Source organism: Argentina silus (assembly GCF_951799395.1).
Source record: "Argentina silus genome assembly, chromosome: 11".
NCBI classification, from domain to species: Eukaryota; Metazoa; Chordata; class Actinopteri; order Argentiniformes; family Argentinidae; genus Argentina; species Argentina silus.
In genome coordinates this window covers 5,109,323-5,132,539 of record NC_139665.1, presented here as the reverse complement: position 1 = coordinate 5,132,539, position 23,217 = coordinate 5,109,323, and the positions used below count along the sequence as shown (strand labels likewise).

General features: G+C 44.5%; 1 protein-coding gene across 2 annotated transcripts in view; it reads right to left on the bottom strand.

Annotated features, from left to right (window-relative positions):
• Positions 1 to 23,217, bottom strand: part of vps50 (VPS50 subunit of EARP/GARPII complex) — a 99,075-nt gene that overhangs the window by 39,985 nt on the left and 35,873 nt on the right. For both annotated transcript variants that reach the window (XM_083680320.1, XM_083680321.1), the window contains exons 12-18: positions 22,812 to 22,952; positions 14,930 to 15,062; positions 5,873 to 5,964; positions 5,665 to 5,759; positions 5,043 to 5,141; positions 3,645 to 3,735; positions 1,131 to 1,313 (exon numbers count right to left, since the gene is read on the bottom strand). In XM_083680320.1, coding sequence (XP_083536446.1) covers positions 1,131 to 1,313; positions 3,645 to 3,735; positions 5,043 to 5,141; positions 5,665 to 5,759; positions 5,873 to 5,964; positions 14,930 to 15,062; positions 22,812 to 22,952 — 834 coding nt within the window. The remainder of the gene's footprint in view (positions 1 to 1,130; positions 1,314 to 3,644; positions 3,736 to 5,042; positions 5,142 to 5,664; positions 5,760 to 5,872; positions 5,965 to 14,929; positions 15,063 to 22,811; positions 22,953 to 23,217) is intronic.

The window sequence follows — 23,217 nt, the reverse complement described above, 5'->3', positions numbered from 1 at the left end:
CGTTAAATTAAAACAGTTTTTTTTATGTATAACCTTGTCTTTGCAAGGACCTTCATTTGAATATGATTCAATTACGCACAATTACACTACAGACTGAGAAAATGGAGAGGAACAAAACTGCTCTGGAATGGTACTCTGAGGCCTGGAATCATCTATTGAGTTTTTCACACAGGCAAGTTTTTATGAATTATTGACATTTTCTTTAAAATGTTTCTTTCACTTTGGATGTGTCCAGTAGGCTGTGTACTTTTAGATCAGTGGGAAACAATCCCAATTTAATGTATTTCAATTTCAGGCTCTGAGGTAAGAACGTTTGAAAAATGTGCAGGGGTGGTGAACACTTTTTCACTCCACTGTATTTAATCACAACAATGGTAACTCAACTGAAATCCAACTTGTGTCAACAAACAAAAGCAACAACTCAATAAGTACATACAACAGTGCATAATAAACACATAATAAGAAAATATAGCCTTTCATTAACATCAGTGGTGCTGCACCACTTTCAAGGTAACAGCTCCAAAGGACAACACCCTAATCCATATAAATGTACTCTTCATTTTCATTAAAGCAATAACTCCTATTAAATGTCAGGCGCATCAAAGCGTTAATAACGACAGAGGGTCAACCCCATACAGACACCGTACACTCTATAAAACTCTGTTACAACCCTGCTACGACAGTTAGGGGGACTATAAACCACTTAACATCCTCAAATGATAATGTCCGACCTAATCACTGCTCCTATTTATTCCCTCATTTGCAATGATAACTCAGTGTGGCGTCTGTGATGTCATGCTATGAGAGAGGCAGGAATGACGATTAAAAATGCGCTGAGGGACACGCAGAACTCTGAGTGTGTAATACGGTACCGACACAAAGCTCATCAATGTGTTTGAGTTTGAATGTGGCATATTCTGATCACAATGACGTTAAGTCAAATGATAAAATCAAAACTCCGAGTCAATTTCTTTCATTCATAGTTACTGAAAATAAAACATGTAAACAGTGCTTTCCATGTACTTAGTAGCCCGGAGACTATTACAGTTATGTGAAACATGTAATACCTCTCTTATAAACATTTACTAAGCATGTAATAAGCATGTGTCCGTGATCTAGGCGCTGCTTACCCCATTGGAGGCTAGGACGTCCTCAGTCTCCTCCTCCTTGTTGTTGTCAATGTGCCTCTCGAAGGGGTTGCCCTCCTGGTTGTACTGTTCAAACAGAGACACCTCCTCCTGGCCGGTGCTGGATGCTGCTTGTTTACTGGGCGACAAGGACGGAGAGCGGCACTGGCCCATGAACTTAAACTCCTGGAGGGAAAGAGAGAGACAGAGAGTTACTGCAGGGTTTAGTGACAATGAGTAGCTATCAATGGGTTGGCATTGACGGCTACATTAGTATCACAGAGAGCGTCTACAACATTGTTGAGAATATCTCTTTCAAAAACAAAAGCATACGTCTGAAGGGACAAGCAAATGACAACTTTATGGTATGGATATAATAGGGCTTTCAATCTCTTGGAGAGCTAGTGGCGGTATCAAGTTAAACACTTGAAGGGATGTTGAAGAAGGTGGAATCCCAATAAATACCTAAGCCAGTGGTATGATGAACCAACAGACTGCTTGTAGAACCAGAGAGAGACTTATTTTGTTTGTTGTAGTCCAACCCATTAATCTTTTACAAGGAGATGATAGCAGGAACCCACTGCCCTGAGGGTACCTGATTAGAATATATGGCAACATCAGTCGGTCGATGAATTATTCATCCTATGGTAATCCTCTGATGTTGCTTACCCAATATATCCTAGAACGGTTTGTGAGCCAACAGTGGCAAGAGTTGTTAAATAAAGTGCAAGCTGATGTCTGTGTATGTGGCACATTTACTTATTCAGGTAACATTACTGAACAAGTTTTCTCCAACTTCAACTGTATTTCAACTGTATTAAAATCAATAAGCTGAGAAATTAGAGAGATCTGCACTGCTTGCTGCTCCCAAAATGTGTTCGTTTATTAGGACAACATTTCAACTCAAACTGGGTCTTTGATAAGCTCCTACATCAATGACGCCAGACTTTCTATCAACTGCTCTAGTTTAAAACCCTTTAAAAAGGCTGTTATCGGTGAGCTCAGTGTTGGAAATACACTGGGGAAAAGGGCAAAAATGATATCAAATAATGCCTCCAAAATCACAGATAAAAATATGACTAGAGATTCTCGGGATAAAAATGACAACATCATATATTAATTCAATTAATTTCATTCACGATTATTAAAAAACCCAATTCAATTTCATAATCTGTACTGCATTTTGTTGGGGCAGTCTTTTGGCTGCCGTGTCTGTGTACTCTGGCGTAGTTGTTAGCGCCAACTATACGTGCCTGGCTGGTAGCCCTGGCAACCCCGCTGGGCTGCTCAAAAAAGAGAGCGCTATCTATCACTCTAGCGGCGAGGCTCACTGCCACCACTAAAAGGAAAATAAAGTAAGGCTCAAATCCATAAGTATCCGCGCAAAATCAACTGGCTTGGAAGCGGGATTGGAGGCGGGGACAGGGACGTGGCTTTCGCTATGAAGCATATCGCTCCGTCTCAGAGTGCTACCAGTCACCATCAACACCGCAGGTGGAAATACGCTGCGTTACGGCACCAGGCCAGCAGGCTTCCAGCTGCGTATGGTAAGTAGGCTCAATGTGCTGATTTATTTACCGTAGTCCATCTGGACTACGGTAAATGTTATTTTCATGAATTCACGAAAATCCCAGACTTTTACGACGTGCCCCGAGAAATGAGTCGACAAAAGCCCCTAAAAATAAAAGAAATGCTCCTTCTTAGATTCATATGATGAAATGTCATGTGGCGGAGGTTTGTCCCCGTTATAATCCCCTCCAGCGGGACTGCTTAACTATCCCTCCTATCAGCATCACAACAAATGGGAAGCTTCAATCATTCTCTAATGATCGCTTCAGATGGAAATACCATTAGGTTGCCTATTTTGCATAAAATAATGGGTAAAAAGGTGAACAAATGCTAATGCTTGCGGGTGTATTTCAAGGATACATTTGAGAGAATTTGTTTGCACCACGGGTCGTCAGGGCTAGATGGAAATATCACAAACACAGATTGTTTCTGAAGAGTTTAATGACAACCCTCAAGTTCTTGCGGTGATAAAGTAAACAATTCACTTTGCGTAAACTCAACTATTCAGATTAGCCCCATTTATCTTTTTGACATTTCTCCTTGATCACCAATACACTTTCCTACTGAGGTTTTCATCTTGTCACAAACTGAATGATGGTGTGTATTTTCAGAAAGGTGTCCACAAAGGATCTCTCTGTTGCAGCTGGATTTCTGTCAATTCAGATGCCTGTTCAAATCCCTTAGTTGTATAATTGATGAGTATATAGAGAGCCAGAGGATCCCCCCAGGGAATCAGAAGTATAAGTATGTTTACATGCATGGTGGCGTTTCAACTTCTCCTCTCCCCCCTGCTGACTGACCTACTAGACATATACACAAACAACTGGAACAACCATGATTCATATCCATATGGAGATGCCCATGCCTGGGATGACTGACAAGAATTGCTCCAGATTAATGTCACACATGGACACTTCTGGGAGTCTTCCTTTGATGCATCTTACTCACGTGGAGCTGTGCAATGCTGAAGTTGGACTTGACAGGACAAAGTTCCCACGTCTCGTTCTCCAGAAACATCCTCAGCTCCTCCAGACGTGTCCTGGAGGGTAGAAGAAGAAGAAGAAGAAGAAGAAGAAGAAGAAGAAGAAAAAATAAACACAAAAATAAGTCAGCGGGTGAAGATTAACGACCCCTTGCCATTTGCTTTCAACTGGCTTCTGTTTTCCCAGATCCAGATTAAATGCATTGACACAAATAGAGTTTGGAAAGGTCACGCTGGGATGTTTGAGCAGGGAGAAGGGAGTCCATACAGGCTGTGATCACTGCACAAGAACCCCACCACTGCTCAGTGTCAATATCAATTCCTCCACACGAAATGTCAGCGTTAACATCAAACGACACAGACCCAGTCCCACGGCTTACAGGGGTTTGAAGGATGAAGGCATATCCTGCTACACAGGGGTTATGAGTAGGTGGGTGTGTGGGTGGGTGAGTCCATGTGTGTGTGTGTGTGTGTGTGTGTGTGTGTGTGTGTGTGTGTGTGCGTGTGCATGTGCATGAGAAAAGGGCTGTGTGAGATATCGGGGATTCAAGCACACACCGAAGATAAGGATGCACTAGACATTGCACATATCTCTCTGTTGTATCATTATTAGCTGCCCATTCGAGGGGAGGGGGGGGGGGCAAGAGCTGCAATGTCATTTTGCCCTCTGAGCCGGGGGGCACAATATACATTCTAATGGCGTGATAAGCGAGACAAATACAGGCAGGAGGCAGTCAAGTTTGCTGACGAGTAATCGCTTTATGGACGACGCTCAAGTAGTTGAAAACGCATACATAATGTAATAATGATCCATGGTGAAGGAGGCCCTCCCCCAGCAGAGAGGAGCGTGATCTAGCATTGCTGACTGGGGAGATGGGATCCATGGTGAAGGAGGCCCTCCCCCAGCAGATAGGAGCGTGATCTAGCATTGCTGACTGGGGAGATGGGATCAATGGTGAGGTGGCCGCAAAAGCTGGCAGCATTGTCTCTGTCTCCTCCCCCCCCCCCCCCCCCCCCCCCTCTCTCCATCTCCCTGCCCCCTCCACTCGCTCCCCCCTTTTTTGTCTCTGTTCCCCTCTCTAAAAAAAGGGAGCAGTGGGGTAGAGAGGTCATTAGTGTTCCTGTGTAAAAAGTACTCATCTCAGACACCTGACAGGTAATAACACAACTGATCAGAGTACATAGCTTCAGATAATGCATTCATGTTTTTTCAATTAATATTCAGGCATATTCAGACCCTAATTATAATTCTTTTGAGTTGTGAATGTTACTTAGTGAACATGCATGCGTTCGACCAGGCAAACAATCACTAACGTTAGTGGATGTATACTAACCGGGGGCTCAGGCCTGGAGGTGTGTCTCACCTGTGATAGTTCTTGAAGTAGTTGACGCTCTGGCGTTTGATGGACTCCTGCAGCACCTCTGACTTACTGCCACAGAACTCCTCTCCTACCTGCATGAGTCTGAGAGAGAGGGGGGGGGGGGGGAGAGAGGGAGAGAACGACAGAAGATAGAAAGGAAGAGAGAGAACGACAAGAAAAGAAGGGTGAAAAAGAGACAAGGAAGGAGACAAAAAGACAACAAGACAAAAATAAGTACGAAAAATGATCAGACAGCATAGCATCCAGAGTACTTCAAGTCCCTCATTAACCCCATGGTTATTTCACAGCACATGTGGCCCTGAGTGCACTCTCTGTGGAACCCCTATTCTCTTTCCTCAGTGAACCGTGAGGGCCCTGCCGCCCGAGGCCCTGCCGCCACTCAATGGACCTTAATTGACAATGCTTGTAATAGACTGAATACAGGCCTTTTCTTGTGGCGGAACAAGCAGATTCATTGATGCCCAAACTACAACTGCTGGTTGTTCATGTTCTTAAAAAAAACAAGGGATTTCACATGGAATGGGGGGGGGGGGGGGGGGGCTTGGGCTTTCGACCCTTGTAGTTGATATAATTTGTGCTAATGAGGATGTGTGGTCCTTGCTACCTGCTGATAACGTCCAAGACCACAATAAAGTCGTCGTATTTGAAGTTGGACATATCTGTTCCCAGCAAATAGGCTTTCACTTTCAGCTGCACATCCTGTGGAGGAAGAGAGGGGGAGGGCTATTAGTTACAGGAGAGGAGTTATTATCTGAAAAAAGAGAGAGAGAGAGAGAGAGGCAGACAGAGAGAGGGATAGCTTGGGTTCAGACCTGCCAGATTCGAGTGAGTCCATGTTCTAGTTTCTTCTTCACATAGCTGCGGTCCACGACAGACTCATCAGACTCCGCAGCGTTGGCACCATCTGTTGAAACAGACCTATGTCACTGGTTCAACAGTAAACAAGTGCTGGCATCTTGTCATCCCGTTCTCTCATCTGTTGCTTCATTATTCACTATGACTCACAATTCCTGTTGCTCATTCAAATGCATAGAAAATTGACACCGGAACAGATTGGGATCAGATTGGCACAACTTGAAGATGATGAACACAACTTGAAGAACTTTCATAATAAAGGCAAATGAAGCACAAATACATGACTATGCAGGCCTTTTTGAACAGGAATTGCGTCATAGAGGCGGTTTGAATTCTCACCCACACCGCCTTATCATGCCCTCCATCCACATTAGCAATCAGCGGTGATGAGCCTGATTTCCATCAGCAGACGCCCCTCATTGTTAGGCTAGTGATGTCATGTTATGAGCTGAACACAAGGGGACATCCAGTCCTGTACTGTGCTGTACGTCAAAGGCACTGTCACTCAGACACTACAGAGGACACAGTGCCTTTGCCACATAGAGAGAGAGAGAGAGAGAGAGAACTTGATTGGCTACAGTGTGTGTGTGTGTGTGTGTGTGTGTGTGTGTGTGACACAATTGACACGACACAATTCTCAAACGTGTCTCACCTCAGGTGAAGTTCCTTATGAAACTAAATGGAGGACGACACATCAAGTGTGGAGACAACAACGCAAACAATGTTTCGAGGAAAGGCTGGAAAAGGATGCAGGAGCGGCAGAGAATCACGAGGGCAGAGTGACTGTAGAGGAGTGTTGTTCAGCATATCTGAAGTATGACTCACAGTCACATACCCAGGCTACGGCACACACTTTACAGAACACCTCAAGCCGATGATGGTCTCTCACTAGCATCACAACAGCCATGTCACCCGTCAACCAAGTGTCTGCTAGAGCCCAAGTGGTTTCATCGTATGCTTGCAGAGTGCCCTCGTGAACCAGGTTTTGAAGAGGGGGAATAGACAAGGATTAGCATCAGCATAATCAGCATAATCATCTCTGGGACTAATCTGCATACCGATACCATGTCTCATACTATGATGCTTCCTGATGTACATGCACGTAATACAGTTAAAGGCGTCTGGGGGTAACCCATTCTGACTGGTTTACAATAGATACAATCCCACACAGTGCAGTTCAACACGACTGTATCCCCTGAGCGCAATTAGTTTGAGGGCTGCAGCCGTGCATTACATGCATGATGAAATCAACACAATGACACACAGTTGGGTCTGAAAATTAACCGTAAAACATGGGGATTATTGGAGAAAACAAGGAAATCCAACTGAAGAACAAATGCTGGCACTTTTGCTCTTTGCATCGGGTGTCGAGCTTTGGATCGCCTTTGACCGTTGCGTTGGAGGAGGTGCCAGAGAGAACTCACCATCCCTCTGAGGACTGATTTCATCTCAGAACCACTGCGGTAAAAACCTAACACACCAAATGGGAACACACACAGATACAAAAAAGACGCACGCACACGCACACGCACACGCACACGCACACGCACACGCACACGCACACGCACACGCACACGCACACGCACACGCACACAGACACAGACACAGACACAGACACAGACACAGACACAGACACAGAGGGGAACAAATCAAGTAGAAAAAGACCTTGCGAGCCAAGACCTTTCCAGGAAGGAGCTAATATCAGCGCAGGACAAAAGGATGTCCAAAAAGACGCGAACATCACTTGTCACTTTCACCTCAACAGTCCGGCGTCACTGTTATTAACTTCAATCAGGACAGAGAGGTTGCCAGCCAGGGGCAGGGGCTTTTTCCTGACTGAGAACTCCTCTGGGAAATAAGGAGAGATATTCACGTGTGACATGCTGATATGGAGTTTAATACAGGGATTATGAGGCAAGGCGTAAGTGGTGGTAATTATCCAGCGAAGGTGGTAAATGAAGGTGTGTATAATCACAGCCCGTCCCAGAATAGAAAGGGCTGAAGATGATCTCACTGCTCACACAATGGGACACAATAACAGGACGGGCCAGAGGAGACGACCGACTTGAGAAACTAGGGCACACGAAACCCGTCCCCTGGTCACCTGTTCTTCACTTGGCGTTCACCTTCCCTTCACTTTCCTTTCACATCACATTGTTTCTTTTTATCTCAGTGCAGACAGCAGCCTCATCCAGGAGGCTTCAGCTAATCCCTTTACATAAACGGCAGTCAAGAGGTGGACGAGGAGCTACACTGACGCACGTTTGATTTCAACTGGAAGGTTTGAAAAAGGAAGGGGAAAAAAACAAGAGACCCCTCTGACAAATCATCAGAACATTTCCTTTTAATCCCCTGTAATATATCACGTTATAGATAGAAAAATTACAAAATTCAATTGTCTCAATGAATCACACCCACATCAACTGGGACTCTCCTCCAGATCCCCTATGCGGTAGAGTGTGCACGGCAACTCTGCATCATGCACCACTGACATAAAGCCAGGAGTTGTCAAAGTTCCAGAGCCTCATTAAACATAGAGGCGCTGCATTTGGAGGGAAAACAAAGAGGTCCTTGGCTCCTGCTGACAAGAGATTATTTTCCTACATCAGCTCAGCCTTCAGAGAGCTCCGCTAGGTACAGCCCAGATGTGGAACACTGACAGCCAACTGCCACATTCAAAGGCAAGACAGATGCTATTTCCCAAGGAGCAGTTTATCTTTCTTATCTATCTGTATACACACACACACACACACACACACACACACACACACACACACACACACACACACACACACACACACACACACACACACACACACAGTCACTCAATCACTCATCCTGGCAAACTTAATCAGGCACTGATTCACACAGCGAGCCATGGCCACCCAGACATCTCTGTGTTGACAGTCCAAAACATCCCAACCTCACGGCGCCTTGTGCAGCGTTCACAACCATCAGTGTAACATGCTGGAGAAACACACCCACTCAATACACTCATGCATTCCAAATAATTCCTGTGCTATGAGTCAGAAATTAGGGTGACAAGAAACCTTAACTGGCCAGACATTGTGTTGCAAATGTAAACATCCATCCGTCTCTTTCTGTTGTAGTGTTTCCGAGCATTCCTTACTTTGTCTCTGACAAAAACACAGCAAGCTAGGGATGTACCACATCAGACTTCAATTAAAGTCTCTGTATTTGTGAACACTGGCAAAGTTCCTTTGAAGAGGAACACCTGGTGGGAAAAACCAAAATGACCTGTCTGTGGGGCGCATCCTACCGGTGTCAACGAGGGAGACAAATTGCTCGGTTGTTTCTCTGTTTGTGGCCAATAATGGGTGCATGAGTCACTTCCCAAAAGAAGAGGGAGCAGTCTGTGGCCCATTGTGACATGACAGTATGACATCACAAGGTTAGTGTTCATTAATGAGAGAGGAGGGAGAAGATTAGCTGACTGGCTCTGAGAGGTCAGTTTGCTAACGAAGGAGGGACGCTCACACGGACTGCTAATGTAACGGGTAATGGGAGGAAGAGGAGGAAGAGGAGGACGGTGACAAAGAGAAGGATGATGGAAGTTAAATGGGGAAAGAAGACAAAGGGAACAAAGACTGGTTGAGAGAGGTCAGTCGTCTGCGGATGGAAGGAGCCTCATACAGTACTGACGGTCACTGTACCTGATGGGAAGAGAGTGTGGAGGAGGAGGAGGAGAAGAAAAACAGAAGTGAAGAGGAGGAAAAAAGGGAGGGAAAGAGGGGAATAAGAGGGACAGAAAGGGGGAATACAGAATCCCAGGAAGATGAGTCGAAGGAATTACGTAAATAAGGGGAGAGGAACGAGGGGGAGGGAAAAAAAGGAGAGACGAGGGGGAGGAAAGCTGGAGAGAAGACGGGGATGGTAAAAGGAAAGAGGAAAGCTGCTTGATGCAGATGTTATTCAAGTGCATTCAAAGCTATAAATGGCTAGCCACAGTACAGAACATACCTCTACGCAGCAGGGAACCCAAACAGACTCCAAGTTTGACACCAGAATTCACTGTTGATTTATATTCTTCACAAACTGTCTCACCCATGATAAAACGCTGTGGGAGGCAGGCACCGGGTCTGTATATTGACTCTGAAAGGACTCCCAGAAATTAAGTCTCTGTTGCCGCGTCCCAATTCTACCCATCCCTTTAAGTGTGCACTTAACATATTGATTTAAAGTGAATGTACAAGTGAACACTCTCTGAAGCCCATATTTACACCAAATCTATGCTTTTAACTCCATGTATGGGAGTGCACAAGAGCCCACTTCGGGGAGAGGATAGGGAATTGGGACATAGCATCCAGTACAGTAGGTCACTCCAACCCTGCCCACAGCAGCCTCATGCCTACAGTATGGTGACTCATCATCTGAACTGTCGGTTGAACCAGAGTTTAAACAATTCCAATTAAACAGAAAGGTTATAAAAACAGTGCCAAGTGAAATGCTTTCAGGACATAACAACAGGCAAACACAAATAGAACTGAACAGAAACATGCAGTATCAACAGAAACAAACTGGAGGTCAGGGGCCGTTCAGGCCACCAGCAGGGAGAGCTTAGTAGCGAGTGAGGCATTGTGATGAAATACCCCCTCCCTGTTTCATGGTTGTACATTTCGTAATGTGCTAACTGATATCCCTCTGAGTAGGGACGGGTGCCAGAGAACAACAGGCCAACGCCCTGAAGACACCCAACGTGAAGTTCAACACGCAGTCCACCAGGAAACCCTCTCTTCTCTCTCTCACGTTTTCATTTATGTGCAACGCACCGTGATGAGAGACGGCCATGACGAGGCCCTTGCAAAATAGAGCAGATCAACAGTTGGACTGTCTCCGGGTTCCATTCCAGCCAAACCGTCATCAAACCCCAATGTGAGACAAATGGATTCCTCTCTCTGAACCTGGCAGGCACATTCCGTATTCTAATTCAGAGATGGCAACCACGATGATGATGACACCGCTGTGAAAACGAACAACAAAGCATGGTCACAGGGCAGGGAAAGCAATTTACCTGCTGATCGCCCTGGCAAATGAAGATGACGAGAGAAAAGCTTCTTAACAAAGCTCTGATATAAGTACCGGAGGCAATGAAAGGCAATGGAAGGCAATGGAAGGCAATGAGAGGTGTAATTGTCAATTTCCGCCCACATTATTCAATGTTCCAGACATACATGATTAGTGGGGCGAACCTGTACATGAATATGTCTAAATCAGGACTCAGCTCACTTAAGTGCTATGATGTCATTTGTTAAGATAACGGTGGAGTCCCATTTCTCTTAGATTCGAGGAGGCAGTGGTCCAAGTATAGCCTGAAGAGATCATAAAGGCACAATCAATAGAGAAGCAAAGTGGTTGTCAAAATTCCGGTTCAAGCCAAAAATCTCAATAAATGTTTCCGGTCGCTGTGTAGCCTTAACATTTCTTCTGTCCTTTCTTCGCTGATTAAATAGCGTTTGGTTCATGTAACTGTTTCTCAATTATTTTTTGTCTCTGAACATGTATAAACTAACTTAAAAGACAAGAGATAGCCAACGGGAAGACTAATCAAACGTTCGTTAATCGGACAAGAAACCGTACAAGACAGTTTAGACCTACATGGCTTATATAAGATGGGACTTTCTGCTTGAACTGGAAGTAAATTCAACAAGCTCAAATTAACTAAATTCTGATGGCACACTTTGGAGCTCCATACTAACTAACAAGGCATGTTCAGAGAAACGTCACCGTGTACAGTGTCATATCAGTGGCATACAATTGTGGCATAAAACACACAACCATCTATCAAGAAGTTCCTTGAGATCGTAACAGACAACAACCTTTACAGGGCTATTTCATCACACTTGATTTCATACCACGTTGGTTTTCCACAGGGTGTCACAGGGTGTCGATACGAAGATGTACATGTGTGACGGCCAATTTCTTACCCTCCCTGCCCTAAATTGATGATGTGTTTAGTGTGGCAGGCCTACAGTACAGTCAAGATTGACTCCGGTCCGTGCTGTGAGCATGTAACTGATCCACCGACCATGGCTATGTGTTCTCTCACCACAAGCCGGGCTCCGTCTGCTTTGATCCAACATGTCAGTGTGTGAGCTACGGCTGCAAAATCAATTTGGCAAGGTGGGAGGGAACATTCGCCCATATTCATTCCAGAAACAACTTCCCTTTATTGAGTGGTGACATTAATTACTGATACATTACAGTGGCAGGTTCAATATATCAGCTCTGGCCATGAGTGTGGTGTTGCAGGGGCCTTTTCATTCATTTGTCCAATGACAGAGAAGAGAGAGGGGACCTTGTGGTCACGCAGGGCGACGGGTGGAGCATGTGGTGTGCCACCAAGGACACTGCCATGCCCTCTGACAAATTAAGACTGCATGTAAATCACTTTTCTTAAGGTCACACATACACACACACACGCAGGCATGCATCTAAACAGGCTGCGTCACTACCTGCTAGGACAGTCAATAATGCACATGCACGCGCACACACACGCACACACACACACACACACACACACACACACACACGGAAGACAAGAGAGAGGGTGAAATCTGGTGTAGTGTGAGGACACGCTCACTTAAAGGGCAGAGATGACAGCCAATCACAAACACTGAAATGACAGAACCTCTTGATGGATGGCCCCGCCCCTTCTGATTGGAACTGATGTAAGGTTTGTCCTTCCCTTTGAGAAATGGACAGCTGCTGTACGTTTAACTGGGGTTTCAAAGCTGCAGGACACAATACCATCCTGAGGACACAACACCTCCAGTGGTTCAAGGGGATCCTTGTGGTTCTGCTCATCTGTCTCCATTTCCTTAATAAGTTCCAAGTACAACAGAGGAAACTGAACCATTTTTCATTTCAATAGGACAAGTTCAACAAGGACTTTCTGCATTTGAGCCAATGTCCCCTTTAGATTGGTAGTCTTTGAAAAGACGAATAAATAAATAAATAAACCAACAAACAAATCAATCAAATAAAAAAAAAAACTATTCCATTGATTAACTCCCTTCCTTACCTCAAAGCAGAGCCCTACGATAAACCTGGAACTTTGTATCACCATGGTAACTGAGCTTACAGTGGTCTTCCAAAGCATGGATATCTAAAGGAAGGGATATTAGTGACGACACCAGCTGGAAAGTTTTTTTTATCCAAACAAAGCCAGGCTTTGAAAGCCCCGGGGGTCCATTCCACTCTAAACGTACACATCCCCTTACTCCCTAATATCGAGTCAGCCCTTCAGTGACTTCTGATGACATTTATGCAAGTGAGCCCCAATTGCAATTAATTGTGGAATACCCTTTGTGCCGAAGGGATATGGTAAAGTGGATATTTGGAGGGTATTGAATTTCCCTTTCCCTTGGTTACAACGGAATATAACTGCCCTGCTGTTCGACGCCATCTTACATCTTTCGAAATGGAAAGGAGCCCCAATGTTCCAAAGTGCCCATTTGAGTCAATTCCTACAACTCCCAAGATTCTCCTCTCCCTCCCACACGAGGACCTTGTGTAAAACAGCACAAGAGCTAGCCCATACTGCTCTCTGGGAATATCTGGCATAGTAGAGTAGGGTCAGAGTGCAAAAACTGTAGTCGTATTTTAGACGTATTTTGTAGTCGTATGTAGACGTATCTTGACGTGGTATGAGGAAGTAAACCCAGACCGCTTCGATAGCTGTGATGCAGCTGCAGACAAAATGATGGTAGTTCAAGACGGCATGGATTTCGGGTAAACATCCCCTTTAATAAACATCCCCTTTAATAGAAACAAACAAATCGCTACAGAAGGTGAACACTGAGGGCACAATGTTGTACGCATGTCGCCTTTGTAATGAAAATGAACGAGGCTTCAATAGAAATTAACATGATGATGGAGTGGAAATTAATATTTAGTTTTACATATTGCCATTAATCTCCATGCTAACAGTTGATTATCATGTTTTATCATGAACGTCATTAATATTACTCTGTACGAGTGTTTCTGTGAGAGGATCGGTGGTTTTCAAATGTGAGCGTCAAAAAACCTCCATTTCAGGAGCGCTCAGTGACCTCTCAAGGTTGAGCGAGAGCCACTGAGGTAACACTACAAAACCAATCACACTGAGGTAACACTACAGAACCAATCACACTGAGGTAACACTACAGAACCAATCACACTGAGGTAACACTACAGAACCAATCACACTGAGGTAACACTACAGAACCAATCACACTGAGGTAACACTACAGAACCAATCACACTGAGGTAACACTACAGAACCAATCACACCTGACCATCAAAACCACGGCAGCATCAATGATCCATACAACCACAGCTGTGTGTGCTGTGGAAAACATACTGCACATTCAAAGCCATTTCCTTTATATAATAATAACACATTTATTTTGTATCGTGCTTTTCTCAGTACTCAAAGACACTTTACATATGAGGGGTCAGTGACTCCTCTCAATAGTGTAAATGTAATACTTAGAAATCCATCCATCCCTGGCTGGTCTGGGCGGCGTAATGAGAGTCAACCCCCTTTTTTTTTTTGCTGAATCGGCTTAAATTGATTTAGGTGGTTGGCTCATAAAGAGTCCCAGCTTGGAGGGCAGTCGTCAGCAGGGCTGCTGAGGTTCTGAGAACTCTTAGAGGACAAGAGGAGCCATGTCTGCAGAAACACAAGGCCTCGACATGAAGGTGAGGCTCCTCAGTACACACACGTTCAAGGGCTTCAGGTGTATTCAGGTACATGTACAGCGCTGTAGTAAACGGGGACATCCTGAAACGGGGCTGTAGGTAATAAGAGAGGTTGGACGACCTATCTAAAATCTCCCCTCGTAGAAGAAGAAGTAAAGCTCTAGAACCACCGAGGTGAAATACAAATAATAAAAAAGCTTTAGTGGTCACTGCGCTCTGGCTACAGAGGTCGCGGAGTGTAAAAGAAACTGTATTGTCCTGTAATTCCAAGGGGAAGGTGACCTCGGTCAGACAGAGGGTGGTGATCTTACCTGCAGCAGGAACGGCTTCCTCTTTGTCATGCTCCTCGTGCCACTGTATGGTCCGGTGGTAGCTCAGCATCACCTCCCATAATGCTTTGCACAGGTCGGTCAGGCAGGGGATGTAGCTGTCGGTGGTGATATGCTGGGGACGACAGGAAGAGAGAGATAAAGAGGGGGGCGTTATACTTCCTGTACCTGTTCTACAGGTATTTCACCATTGTTGCCACATAGGTGTAGGTTTGTCTACCACTAAAACCGGAGCTGGAGCTCTCTAAAAAAACTGGTCACTCAATTATATCTAGCGTCTATCATTGTTGGACCTTGGAGATAAATATTATTAAAAAAAATAATAATAATCTAAATACCAGCCAATACAGCAGAAGGTTATTTGGCAAAACACGAGGTGTCAGATGTTCGGGCTGAACACACGTCCTTAGTTGTGTTGGTTTTAATCAAGCCCACTTCTAGGTGACATTCAAGGACTAACGTTTGGGGGAAATCTCATTTCAGTGTCCAAAGAAACACTCCCTTTAATCAGTCAGAGGAATAATGAATGTAGTGCGACAGAAAGGCGTCATTAGGGATGTCCCAGAAGGTGTAATTAAAATCAGGATGGAACAGAGTGTGACACTACTACAAACCAGTAGCACGTATCTTCAAAACAGCTCTAGCAGACCTACAATGTCTGAATGGCAAATCCACAGCACTGAGGGGTGTTATAGGGAGTTTAAAACACCCAACAGTGATGAATTCCTGACTGAACACCGATGAACATTTCCATAAGCATTGCCTGAGTCTATGGGGACATTTTCAAGTTCTCTATTAATATGTACCTGTTGCGCTTTGGCTTATGTAAACAAGGATAACGTGGACAGGAGGAGGGGCTACTGCAGCTTAACTGGCCATATCCAATAGATGAAGTCATAATGAATTCAAACCTGAGTGAATGGATTATTTCGCCTGTCATGAGTAACGCAGCTGAGAAACCCATGGACAGAGAAATTGTGTTTGCTAATACTGGGGGAAAGAAAAGGGCAAATGAGTTGAATTACGATTTGGCCCACCTTAACCATGTAGCTAGCGCCATTATAACTCTCTGTGCCCCGTCAAGCCCAGCAGTGCTCTGAGGCGTACACACACACACCTCGTAACTTGACACAGAGCACTACCTCCATTACAGCGCCGTAAATTACTTACAGCAAGCCACTCACACCAGGGGCTTCGGAGGGGGAAAACAGTGCATAGCAACACGGACTCCGGCTGTGGAAAAGCTAACAGGAGCGCAGTTCCACAGCAATTTATGTATCAGAGCCCTCTCCCCCCCCGCCCCCCCTCCCCCGCCTCAGCTTTCTTCAAGCTTACCGCAAGCCTGTAAATTAGATGCAGTGAGGCTCCGGGCCGCCAGGCCCCTGGCTGCCAAACCTTCTCTCAGAGCACGTCTGGGTGAGGACCTTTCAGAGGAATTTATGACCGTAAATAGTCAGCGAGTGAATGATATCATTCGATGACCTCTTGTCTTCCAAGATCGCCAGTCGGCACGACATGCCGTTACCTCTGTTCCAAAGCTAATGCAATACATCAACTTGCATCATTATTGCCTGACACAAAGATGTCGGAGGTTGTGTTGGGGTTAATGATGAACTTACTTGACTAGATTGTGGATGACTTTTTACTGTTAACTTTATGTCATATTTATAAAAGCCCATAGCCCTAAACCATTGGTTATATGTCAGAAAAAAATATGTCAGAGGAATTTAATACTATCATGGGGCCTCTAATGAAATGGAAAGAGTATCACTATTCTTGAGAGGAGAAGAACACGACCATACGCCCTGGAACAGCTCTACAGATGAATATGACTCTATGTTTGGTGTCATTCACACAGACATTTAATGCATTCTCTTTTCAATTTGTGAGTTTTAATGCAGAGCACATATCAGAGATGTTAATACCTTCGCTTTGTGGTCGTAATTGATTTAACTTGAGCCTGGAGAGGGCATACTCACTCCCTCTCTCCGAGCACAGTGGCAATTCATCACCACATGTAATTCAGTAGTAAACAACAAACAAGCCTTCAGAACTCCACACTTACCAGAACTCCCTTAAGAGATAATGACAAGCTCCATAGACTCCAACTGCACACTTACCCCCCTTGGTGTAGTCATTAGACAAGAGTTTCTCAGTGAGCCAAACTCATCAGATTAACATTCAACACCACTCATTGTAAAAATGACCATAGTTCATCAAATTATCAAGACATGAGACAGCTACAATAGACAGCATGATGGGTACAGACACTTCTGTAGTCACTCTGTGGCCTTTCAATCACAACCATAAAATACCATGAGAGACAAACAACACATTGCACTTGACACTATTCCGCTGGTGTGACAGATCGAATTCCGCAGAGTTGACTGGCAGCATGCAGAAACATGAAAGGAAAATCATATTCTAGGGGAACTGCATACATTACCGAAGTAGACTTATGATGTACCACTGCTCAAGAATCATACAATTTGAAGAAAAACCATTGCACAGTAGACACAAAAGACTGTGTCATTAAAAAGACTAAAGAGTCATGATCCCTTAAGAGATAATGACAAGCTCCATAGACTCCAACTGCACACTAACCCCCCTTGGTGTAGTCATTAGACAAGAGTTTCTCAGTGAGCCAAACTCATCAGATTAACATTCAACACCACTCACTGTAAAAATGACCATAGTTCATCAAATTATCAAGACATGAGACAGCTAGACTGCATGATGGGTACAGACACTTCTGTAGTCACTCTGAAAGGCTGGTTACTGACACCAGCCATGCAATAACCAAGCTATACTGACTGAACATAGTGGCCAGTGAAGATAAGACCCTGAACGGCAACAATTAGTGAGTGTAAGCTAGATGTTGAAATGGCCAATCTCCTGAGATGTTTGAAATGGAACATTACCGAACACTGAGTGTAATGAAGGATAAGGAACAGGCAGCCTGAAGCCATTGTGTGACTATCTTGCCTCAGCAGATACAATACAAAACAGACAACACAGAGCTTATTACTGAATCCATTTCATCTCTGGGACTTTCATTGTTTTCCAACGGTACTATTTATCCACAGTAACGTCAGCTCACTGGTGTGGCAAACATTTCTTTACTGAGGATATTATGAGAATTTAACTTGAGACGAACAATAATTAGAAAATTAAAAATAAAGTAATGTCCCCTCTGGTGATGAAAGAAACATTAAAATAAAGCTGCAACCAGTGATTAAGGGGTTTTGAGCCTCATGGCAAGGCCACAGGATCAACAGCTGTCTGAGAATGGTCATGGGAGAGCTTTGGGGGGATGTTGCTTAGACAACAGGTACACATTCTGATCTAAGGGTTAGGGTTAGGACCTGTGGGCAGAGTGGGAACGGAGTGATCCAGATCCAACCAGACAATCAATGGCTTAGCCCCATTTGATGCTCTCCTAGGAGGCAAAATCACATGAGGTTGCCAGGCAACTGGGACCAGGAGAGCGCAAGAGGCCGAGGGGGCTTTGTGATCTTCAGTGAGTCTGATAAGAGGAACTGCCCACCCCAGCACCCTGGGGTGGGGTGGGGCAATCGACCAGGTAGATGCTGCTGTGGACACATGCCCCACCTTCTTAAGGTAAGGTCACAGGGAGTGGAAGGGAAAGCCTTATCTCTGATAAGAGTAGCTCTACCACCTACTGGGCAGCTACTCATCATACTGTATGTTTGATGTATGGATGGGAGCCTGATCATTTCATATGCTGTGTTTGTATCTATTTTAGAAACCATTTTGATTATAGGATGGATGCGCATCAATTGTGTTCCTACACTAAGTCACAGAAAAAGCGTTCCAAAAAAAAAAAGAAGCTGAGTCCGGAGTTTGGGGGTGGACGCCGGGGTTGGAGGGAGATGGGTAGTTCCCATTTTTTTGCTGATTCACTTCCATTTTTAGATGTGATCACAGTGCCCCCCCCAAAACTGCAGGGGATTTATATATAAAAAAATAATAATAATTAAAAACATCCTGCTAGTCAGCAATCTGTAGATCTGCCACGCCAGCAAAGCAAAACGTGGTCTCCTCCATCAAAGTACAGTCTCCTGAAGGAGAGATCCACCACATTAATTAACTAACCATGGCAGGCCACTGCCCCTATCGGGACCAAGGTAAGCAAGCTAAAACTCTTTCCAACAACATCCAAGTTTTTGATAACACAAAAAGCAGACATGAGAGACAAACAACACATTGTACTTGACACTGTTCCGCTGGTGTGACGGATTAAATCCTGATGCAGAGTTGACCGGCAGCCTGCAGAAAAAATAAAATAAAATAAAAGACTTATGAGTCATGATCCCTTAAGAGATAATGACAAGCTCCATAGACTTCAACTGCAATAAGACCGGGGCCCATCTTGAGCCCAAACAACTGGGTTAGGCCTATGAGTGTCCAGAATACATAAATGACTCTGCAAGGGCATCACTTACATTTATAATTTGGAGGGGAAACTACCGTTGATACTGTTCAACACTAGCACAGACTAAGAGTGTATGAACTTTATTTTTACCCCAAAACAAGCTAGAAGTAAAAAAACAAAACAAAAAAAAACCCAAAGCTAACTTGAACCTATTATCCTGCGCTCACAGACACAAATGAAAGCAGACATTCTTAGTAAATGAAAGCTTACAACCAATGGCCTCAGAGATGCGCTGTTTATTGACGCTGTAATATACAAACCCCAGGCGTTTTCGATCGCAGCTGGAGGAGTGGGAGAGAAGAGAGGCGTGCTGCTCTGAAAAGGGATTAGTTTCACTAAATAATGAAGCAAAACAATGGAACAAAATGATGCACTGAGAGGTAGAGGGCCAGGCTAGGCCAGGGTCACAGTGCTGGCGTACACACTGTACAAAAGGCCACCTGAGGTCTACAGTACATCTCCACCAGGGTCCCACAAAAGTGTGTCCTTTAGATGAACAATAGACCGTTTAAAATCCTCTCACATTGTCCTATAGCAAAATGATGGGAAGTTACACAACAGAGATACTGATACCAATCGTTATTAGCCAGCAACCTTTGGATGATAAAAAAAGGCTGATATGTGTAATCCTCTGGAAATAATTCATCTATCAACCCACGTTGTTGAATGATGAGTTGAGTTGAGGTAAGACCTCCAATAACTACAGACTACAGATGCAAAAGAGGTCAATGTAATGGGTAGCTAATCACACCTACACATAGGTACAGTAGTAATTATGTAATTATTCTACTCACAAGATTTGATCAACACAGTAAATTAGCAACTCCTTTGTAATTCCATAGGAATGAAGTTGAGCGGTTTGTGTTATGACACAATTGCAATAATGACTGTTCCTTGTTCCACTTGGATGATAAAAACTGCTCATCTGCATATACAATTACCTAATTTGTGTGTAAATACAATGATGTTACAGTAATTAGTAATAGGTGGTAATAGTTACAGTACTAGACAAGTATAGGGACAACAACATGTGAAGTGTGAACAAACGGCAACCTTTTTACTTGTGCAGCTGAGGCTGCTCTGGTGAGGTGATAGTGGTTGTTGTTGTCTGAGAGTGCTTCAGCGCCTTGTATGAATCAGGAGCTATTTCCGTCAGAGCAGAGAGTCAGCCAATCCAGAAGGAGAGAGGGTTGAAGAGGGGCAGGGGGACCAATAATGATGTTATAATGTAAAATTCATAAGGCACTTCACAATATGATCTGACCTTTTTGGCGTACCTGACTCCCTTGAATTTTAATTTCCACGACTAGGTGCAAAGTTCAGGACAGTCGTGAGGGCTATTTGCATACTGTCCTGTGTATATTTGATGATGTACCCGCTCAGGGGAGGGACCGAAAGCCCCAACATCCCAAAGCAACTTCAGCTCAGGAAAGTCTGAAGGTTTGTTCCCTAGCTGGGACCACTGCCCACATGACTCACCTGAAGAAGCACTCGTCACCACCGAGAGAAACAATCAGCCTGATTGGCCTCAGACAGAACAGCCTTATCTGTTTTAAAACGGGGGAAGGAAATGCTAACGGGACGAGAGAACCACTACATCCTCACAAGGCAACTTCTCTCCCCTGTTCTAAAATGCACACTGATAGTCCTTACCCTTTTGTTCCAAGAAGGGTGCTTACAAACTGATGAAAGATTGCATCTATACCAACCTGTTACCAGTCACTGTATAGAACATCCTATCTCACTACATGAGTCATTGAATGCAGAGCCTATTTGCGGTGGAGGAGTCTGAGCTTGACACTGATAAACAAACACAAGGCTCTCAGCACTGGCCATGTGAGGGCCCTATCCATCACACAGCCGATGCTTACATCCCATCAATCCAAAGTTTAGGAATAAGTGTCTGTGTAGTCAGGGGAATCACCCAGGCGACATTGCCAACTGACGGGGCATACGTTAAAGAGAAACAAACATTCTGGTGTCCTGTCCATACAGCTCCGTACCATTTCAGAGGCAAAGTTAAGTGTAACATGGACACTGGGACATGGAGGGATGCAATTTTTCTGACCATGGGACCGGACCAGGAAAAACTCTGGGCCCTCCATACTCATCCCCAGAGTTTTTACATAAGTCCTGAAAATGTTTCATAAATTATAATGACAATAGCAGCAGTGGAAAACAACTTAGCAGCCTGTTCAAGGTTATGGTAAAGCCTCCCCACACAATGCCCTCTTTAGCTTTTAACTTCCTTCCACTCTGTGAATCCCCAAACACTACACATTCCACAGGGAGTGATGAAATTATGTCTACTTAGACAAGTTCTGCAAAACATGTTTTGGAAAGCCAAACTTAAATGATGCACTGTTTTGCTACATTGAGGACCGGAAAGAAATGAGACCTACTTTCAGGCACCAGAGGGACTGATATTTTTGCTCTACTGCGCCCCCAACACACCAGAAATACAGCAAGCTCAAAAGTACAGTGTACAGTTGATGCCCTAGGCTGTGTGCTTTTCACCTGCCTCCCACCCAAAGTTTTAGTAACGTCTCAAACCTGATACACAGCTATATCTACGCCATCTACTGGCTAAGATAGAAACTACAGGGAGTGAAAGAGTCTTCCACAGCAGCACTTCACTGTTTTCATTCCCCCCACTCAGCAGTATCAGGTGATAAAAGACAACTCACTCTGGGAGATTGTGATGCACGACCCCAGTGATTGCAGATGCTTTACGGGCATGCAAATGTGATTTGCAGTGTTTGGAAAGATCGACTCGCAGAGGCTCTGGATTGGCCCATAGGTTTGGCCCAACAGAGCCACTAGTCAGCGGCGCTTTTCAAAGAGCCCATTTGTCCACATAACCAAGATTCATTGTCTCGTAGAGGTCCATGATGGAGGACGCCTCTCCCCAGACTGAGAAATGTTTCTCTTTCTCACTATCTCTCCCCTCGTTCACTCGTTCACTGGGCAGAGTGATAGGTGCCATCCCTCACAAGATAATAAGGCATTTTCTGCTTGGCGAGAGTACAATATGAGTCCTGGGAGAGCAATGTGTCTGAGGAGAGGATTCCGCTAAGTGTTTATCAAGTTAACTGAGCGCCACTGCGGGTTTTTTACGATGTGGTCTTATTCTTTATTTCAGCTCTTCACTAAATGACAAAATATACGGTCAACCATCCAACTTTACGGCTCATTCTAAGACTGGCAAAAGCTGCTTTACCACATATTGAAACATTACTTTCTGACTGACATTAGCTATTGCATCAGACACACCAATAATTATACATACTAATGGACACCTACATTGGCCATAACTTACATACCTAAAGTACACCTAGATATACTGTATATAAACCCTGAGTAATGGCATGGGGGCCAATCTGAGAGGGAAGGGGTGAGCATCCTTACTGTGCACAGGTCCTTGTACTGCATTTTCTGGAATTTGGTGTCAGCATTGCCAGCACAGAGCTCCACGTATCCCAGCACCACCTGGAACACAGTGTTGTGGATGGCCTGGGTGAAGTGCATGTGGAGCTGGTCCATGGCTGTCTGTGAAAGGGAAAACAGAGAGTTGGGTTCAAAGTAGCAGCTAATATCTTTGAACAGGGCAACACCCTGGTCACCACATTCACCAGAAACACGTGACGTAGTATGAAGAAAGAAAACTCCAAGCCGCAGCTTCACAATATTTGTAAAACATAGAGGACTGATGTTCCATAGCAACCGGTGAAATCTTCTCTCTTCTAAATCTTCTAAGACTCTAAGTGACTTTTGACCATTGTTGTGAATCCCTCCTGTCTTAGTCACTACTAGG